The sequence below is a fragment of the Etheostoma cragini genome, chromosome 1 (assembly GCF_013103735.1).
Source record: "Etheostoma cragini isolate CJK2018 chromosome 1, CSU_Ecrag_1.0, whole genome shotgun sequence".
NCBI classification, from domain to species: Eukaryota; Metazoa; Chordata; class Actinopteri; order Perciformes; family Percidae; genus Etheostoma; species Etheostoma cragini.
The window spans coordinates 10,892,161-10,899,477 of NC_048407.1; the positions used below are offsets into that span (position 1 = coordinate 10,892,161).

The window sequence follows — 7,317 nt, forward strand, 5'->3', positions numbered from 1 at the left end:
AGACCTCTTGCGCGTTCCAAGTTTAATTAACAGCTAAATCAAACACAATCAGGAGGAACGTTGGAATGCAATCCATCCCTTTCCGATAGTATCCAAACCATTTGTCTTATATAAACCAGAAAACAGGAGTCAGACACCACACTGACATTTACTAAATTATAACAAATCCCTATACCTGAACAACCCAGAAGTAGTTCTTATACTATCAGAAATAACCAGATAATGCATTTTCTTTGAACATTTGTTAGCTTTCGTGCAACCGACCCAACTTTGTGACCTCGCAAGTGTGCAGGCAAACATGATTCAAGAGTCTTTTTTGTGTGTGTTTTCACTTTTGGCAGTGCGCTGGAAGGGATGCAGACTTCTACAGAAGGTTCAAGAGCATTCCACTGCTTTTATGATAAGCCGTGGCCTGTTAGTGCTAAGTCTGGGAGTGAAAACTTCAGGCTGGCCAAAAAGCTGTGTAAGCAATGAGAGGAGCTGCACTAATTGAAGAAAGAGCATTGGACTTAGCGCTGGACTAGGAGCTAGCCTGTCTGTCCTTGTTACTTTTGAGATAGTGAAAAGAAGATAGACCACACAACCACCTCCACACACTTTAACTCAACATCATCTCAACAGAGGACTGAAGCAACTTGCTCAGCTGATCTTAGAGGAAAGTTTACTTAAAGTTTGTGTGGTTGTACTGATGGATGATAGAAAGGGTGGATGTAAGTGGGACTGCAACTATTTTCAAGTTATGGTTTCATAAAATGGTGGTAATTAAATAGGGTATAAAAAGGGATGATTTACATTGTCATTGGCTCATAAATAGTGGGTGACTATTTAAAAATATATATATATTTCTGTCTAGGTATGGTTTTTACAGTAAGATTTGTCTAATGTCTGAATGATCTGTGAAACAGACCAGCCTAAGCACATATATGGCACAGTAAAGCAGTAAAATACAAAGAAACACTTCTGAAATTTGTAGTATGGTGGTGCACTGGAAGATGGAGAGGTGCCAGTTCACCTCCTGGGCCCTGCCAAGGTGCTCTTGAGCAAGGCATCTAAACCCCAACTGCTAGCGGCACCTTTCCATGGGCAGCCCCCTCACTCTGACATCTCTCCATTAGTGCATGTATAGGTCCTGAGCATGTGTGTGTAATTCAGACCTGTGTGTAATAACAGAGTGTAATTTCCGCTTTCGGGATTAATAAAGTATACATTATTATAAAAGTATACATTATTATCTTTTTACTACAGTAGATATATTTACAGTGCTGTTACTGAAGAGTGCTGTTTCCAGTATTTTTTCAGTATTTATTCTTTATTTTAGGCCTATTTGATAGCAAAGGTCTGCTTAAGTGCAACCACATGTTAAGCCTTTGTACTGCTGTCAGTGACTTAATGTGAGTATGTTGTTTTCCAGACTCTGTGTGGTCCATGTGTATGAGAGAGAGAGGAAAGGAAATGGATACAAAGTGACAAAGAGATAGAGAAATAAAGAAATAATGCATATGTGTCTCTGGTTACTCAGTTTGGGTCTTTTTTCCAAAAGCAGGGACAACACTAAACACTAAATCACGGATGTTTCTCCCTCCTTAAAACATCTGATATTATCTATTACCTTTAAAAATCTTAAATCAGGTGTACCAAGGTCATTTTAAAAAGCAAAGAAGAGAGGTTATGCAATGTTTTAACAGCATTAGGTTCAAAAGCATCAGTCTTCAGCCCCAATAATCCCGACACATGCTACAAATGTGCATTATATCACTGCCTATGGGACTGCCCACCAATCCAGGCTTTTTGGAGTGAAGTGACTGATATTATTTTACATGTCACAGGTATCAAACTATTATAAGACGCCAAACTTTGCATCTTTGGCATTTTTCCCCTGAATCATAATCTCAGTAAGGCAAAGAAATCTATGATTACTTTCTGCATCTTAGAAGCTAAACATACCATAGCCAAATCTTGCAAATCCACTTTCAAACCAAGTATTAATGTCTGGCTTTGGACTGTCAGACTGTCTTGCACTGGAAAAACTCCCTTTTGTGTTAAAGGGTAAATATGTAATCTTTGACAATATGTGGAGATCTTTTATGGTGTTCTTAGAGGGGAGGAAAACATCGGAGGCATGCTCTCCATATATGTCAACCATCAACAAATGAGTGTCTTTGCTTAGTTTTATTTGAAGTGCTTTTCTCTTCGGGTTAACTCAGGGACAGGTTAACTTTTGGACCAGAGGTGATTCTTAAGGTTCATTCATGTTGATTTTATATGCCAACTATGGCATCAGCCCGGTCGTGTTTATGATCATTTTATTGAAGATGAGCCTTAATGTGACAGATCTGATTTGCACCTGTATTATTTATTGTAGAGTGATTATTTTCTCTTATTAATAAACACACAGACACAAAAAAGCATCAGTCCACAACACTGACATGAATCACCGTTTAAGGGTTTGGGAGGGATTTTTTTTTTTTCTTTTTTCATCAGACAACTCCATAAATCTGCCCCTATGACCAGCAGGTGAAAAAATAGAGCAAATGAGAGGCTCTAGGAAGGGAAACGTAGCTGGAGAGGAGACTGGGATGAATTAAAAACCAGAAAATGACTTGAAAAGAAGGTGATCTGTTGAGTGAATACACTGTGGAATTGTCCACTCATGGTTGAGCTATGCATCACCTACACAAAGAGGCACACACTGATGAGGACTCTGCAGTGGGTGTTTCTACCAAATATACAAGACTGATTGATTAGAACCTCAATCCCTTCCACTTGCTGTCATTTTTCTGTCAACCTCTTTGCTTCCCTATATCCATTTCTCAAATGGTCCTACTTGCCCTCCTCCCCTCTATTCTTCCTGCTACTTCTTCACTTTGCTTCAGATAGAGGAAGTGTGTTTTTTGTGCAGAATGTGGCTGTTGGAACACAATGCTGTGCACTAAGGAAGCTGAAATTTGAGTCCCTGTGCATTAAATGTTCCACTAGAGCAACAATTTCAGTGAGGGGAAATCATGCAGGGGGCCACTTTTAAAGGATCCAAAAGAGAAGAAAGAGAAAAGAAAGAAAAAGATAAGGGTATGGGGAAGGGGGGGTATTGTTTTTAGTGCACGCCATATTCTGTAAAACTGTATTAAATCCAACCACATACCTTTGTCACATTTCATGGTCCTCTTTCTCCTCCATCATTCTCATCTCTTTCTCCCTCTGCTGTCAGCTTGCCACCAATGCAGGAAAATGAAATACAGAAATGAGTTACAGAGCAAAAGAATAATGTATTTGCAGCTTGTGTGTGTGTGTGTGTGTGTGTGTGTGTTTTCAGGATAGAAAATATTTATTTTGTCGTGTTTAATTATAAATCGTTGCCAGGCTCGATGTTTTAATATGCCATGTGGACTTGTTGTGGAAGTTGTGGGCTGTTGATTTGTTGCATTGCTTGTTGTAATAACTAGTTTATCGACAGATTTGTAGTCCGGGTTTACCTTTTTTTCACTATGTGATGGTAGAGTTACGTTTCTGCGATGTTGCAATAGATGTTTGAACCCTGTATGTCAGCGTCACCTCAAGCATGAAATTGGTTTTACATTGCAGTTTTTAAGCTGCCTAAGCAAGCAACATTTAGTCTGCAAGATAAGTCATCCCATTGACTGTTAGTACAATGTGGTTTCTAGATGTGAGTCAGCTAAGGGGCCACAGCATAGGGATTCCTATGGGATCTTTCAGATTTTTCTAATGGTTTGCACACATTTCCTACCAGGGTTTCTATGAGAGGTAGTCATCTTGAGTGTGTAGCACAGTGGTTGGTTACATCAGATTCATCTGTTTTGTCTTTTGTAACAGTCATTTGCTAGAGATTGATTAAATACTGATTGACAGAGTAACGCTGCCCAATATATACAACAGACGATTATGTTGAGGGATTAATAAAACAGCCAATATATTTGAGAATGTGAGGCCTGCTGGCACAGGTTCAGGTTTCTGCACATCGTATTGCTGCCAAAATTACAGGGTTGATCAGCTGTGGAGTGCTCACATGCTAAACATTCAAAGAGCATGATAGATCAGTTTAACAAATTTGCAAAGACGCATAACTCCAATGGTACAGTATAGATTAATCTATATTAGCACATTTTCTTTGTGCATTTTTTCTACTTGTGCACATCTACACATTGAGAAGAAGTGGTTATAAAGTGGCTACCATCTGCTGTAAAGAATTAAAACTAAGAAAATACAGTGAGTGATGAAGTGAAGCAAATGTCTTCATATTACACAACATTCATGTTGAGCAATTATCAAAGTCCTTGATAATGTCTGCAAACCAATAAATCATGTAAACAAAGTGTGCAATGTTTTGACATCCATTAAACACAGACCATTACAGGCATTCAGTTGTAGCCTTTAAACCCTTGCTTGTTTGGGAAGGTTTGACTAACCAGCCTGCAATGTGAGTGAGACTCTAGATTTAATAATCATGAATCTGTAAATATAGATTGGCCATATGACAAGCCACTTGTTCAATTTGTTTCCCTGATGCCTTGAGGTTTGGGATGTCTGTTCATCTTTGAAAGCAAATTCAGGAAGAAATAAAAAGGTTCTGGTGAGCTTGGTAGCCTAACTTAGAACATTTACCCAACCTACAATTAGCCCATATGTAATCCCTACAGATTTATTGGGAAATCAACTAGCTTGACCAAAAAATAACTGTTTTCTGTAACCTCATTTATGAAATTATTTGTAAACATTTTGGATTTTATGATGATTGAGACATCAGAAAAGGCAGCTCTAGCTTTGGCATTTCCTGAAGCAACAGTATCAGGCACAACAGTTTACAAGGTCGATAGTTTAGCTAACCTTAAACTCCGCTGTCACTACCGGTGTGATTCGAGTGCAGATTTGAGTCACGCATGCTCAGATTTAAAAGGTTTACGACATAACATGTCATACCTAATGTCAGTGCCCGATGCAAGTGCAGATGTGAGTTTGCACATGCGTCACCTTGTGCCAAGTATCCTACACAATGCTAATGAAAGACTTCTGTAATGTCAATGCAGTAAAAATGGACCTACTCAACCAAGTTCTTCACTGCCGGCTAAAAGTTAGCATCAAACACAACAAAGGCTGTCAGTTGAATGGTGTTTTGAGCTAACGTTAGAAAACAATCATAGATGGCCCAAAAGGTTTTTGAAATAATCTCCATCTTCGGTTATTGTTTGTAATTTAATTATTTCATGTATTTCACAAATTTCAGTGTGACGTGACATACCGCTACTGTGGTGTGGAACAGTTCGTGCAGTGTCGTAAATCCTCGTACACCAGGATTATCCTATGCGCATGCGAAAAACCTTTTACTCATATGCAGGACGGATCGTGTACTGGCAAAATCCATGAAATAATAAGCTTTTCTCATTACAATCATTACATAAAATAACAGAAGACGGAACTCATTTCAGAAAACTGTCTCTGAATATGACTGATTGCTAACGTTAGCTCAAAACGCCATTCAAATGACAGCCTTTGTTGTGTTTGATTGCTAGCTTGTAGCTAGCAGTCATTTCAAAAACGTTTTAGCTATCTTTGATTGTTTGATTGCAAGTGTTAGATATTTATAACTAACTTTGCGTTTGTTTGGATCTCTGAGGAAAAGGAGGCTGAGGGTCTAATTGAGAATTTAGGAAAAGGTTTAATGCAACAGCAGTGATGAAGATGATAAGACAAAGACAATCAGACAGAAAGACAATACAGACAAACATAATAACACTGCAGCTGACAGCGGACTGATCCACGCTTCCCCCTGATGGAGTCACGTGAAACCAGTCATCAGACACAATCAAACATGAATACACTGCAGCTTGCAGCCGACTGGATCCACGCTTCCCCCTGACGGAGTAACGTGAAACCAGTCATGAAAATCCCTAAAACACTCTGATGTATGTCCTGCACCTGGGGGCGGTTCCTCTTCACCTGGCACATTCAAATCCATTCTCATTGGTCCGATGTTGTCATGACAACATGCTGAGTGCATCTTTGCTGACCAATGACAACCTGCCTTCTAATACTGCATCTTTGGGGGTCGTTTTGGTCACAGAACAAAAGGTTCTGTTGTGTAAATGTGAAACTAACATCAAGAGTTTAATTAGCATTGTATTGTCTTAGCCTAGACCAGGACCCCAGGGGACAGGAGACATAAGATTACTTCCTGGTGTGAAACAATCGGGTTCTTTCTATATGTTAAATAGTTTTCAGTTCTATTTATCTGGAAGAGACAGAGGGGGTAGGTGAGGTACAAGAAAAAGGTCCATCCTGACCTCTTAACAGACCAAATGCTTCTTAATCCTATCCTGGCTGCATCATACAAAGTTTATAACTATTTCATAACTCAACACAAGCGTTAGCTACCTCAAGACGCCATTCAAGGGAAAGCCTTTGTTGCGTTTTATTGCTAACGTAGCCAGCAGTGAACAAACTTCGTTAAGTAGCTAGGTCCATTTTTACCCATTGACATTACAGAAGTCTCTCGTTAGCGTCTTGTAGGCGCGCAACTCAAATCTGCACTGGTCACAAAGTGAAGCACGCGCGACTCAAATCTGCAGTCGACTCGCATTGGGCTGTGACATCGGCTATCAACTTGTTAGCTAGCTAGCTTAATAATGTAATTGCTAGGTAATCAAATGTTAGACAGTATAGGACATGAGGAAAAGGAAACACACTAACGATACTTGGCCCTGCTTCTCAAGTAATTATTGTTTGTACGTTTCAGACGTTTGCTCTGATGGTTAACGGTCAAGTCATAGCTAGCTAACTAGTTAAGCATAGATAGACTCGGAAAAACCCAAGCAGGTCTTTTAACAACATTTACCTCCATTTTAAAGATATTTCCAGATGGTTTGAAGACTCTTCTATCCAGCTGGAAACACAACAAAACACAATTGCCCAATGTAATTATTTTCAGCTTCAAACACGTTTCCCAAGTCATTATAGACTAGCTACATTTGTCCTCACCGCTGGTATATCACCTGGACATTTCGCCACCTTGTCGCCATCTTTGTTTGACGTCTTTGGTTGCAAAAATGAAAGCGAAAAGCCGAGCTCCTATAGAAACGTTGGTCAAGACCGCGTTGTAACAAGCCTTCCAGGATTTAAACATTGTACTTTTATCATATATGATGGCTGCAGCACGTCATAATACCAGGTAGGCCTGTTATAAAAAATATCAATATATTTTAAAAAGTGTTCAAACATATGTAGGCTACAGGTGAAACTCTGAAAAAATTAGCATATGGTGCAAAAGTTCAGTATTGTAGGCTCAAAGTATCCCACTCTAATCAGCTA

General features: G+C 39.3%; 1 protein-coding gene across 1 annotated transcript in view; it reads right to left on the bottom strand.

The window, feature by feature from the left end:
- itga11a (integrin, alpha 11a) overlaps positions 1 to 6,974 on the bottom strand; it is a 73,145-nt gene extending 66,171 nt beyond the window's left edge. Inside the window, exons 1-2 of the mRNA XM_034880663.1 lie at positions 6,845 to 6,974; positions 3,140 to 3,205 (exon numbers count right to left, since the gene is read on the bottom strand). Coding sequence (XP_034736554.1) covers positions 3,140 to 3,155 — 16 coding nt within the window. The 5' untranslated portion in view covers positions 3,156 to 3,205; positions 6,845 to 6,974. The remainder of the gene's footprint in view (positions 1 to 3,139; positions 3,206 to 6,844) is intronic.
- Between the last annotated feature and the right edge of the window lie 343 nt (positions 6,975 to 7,317).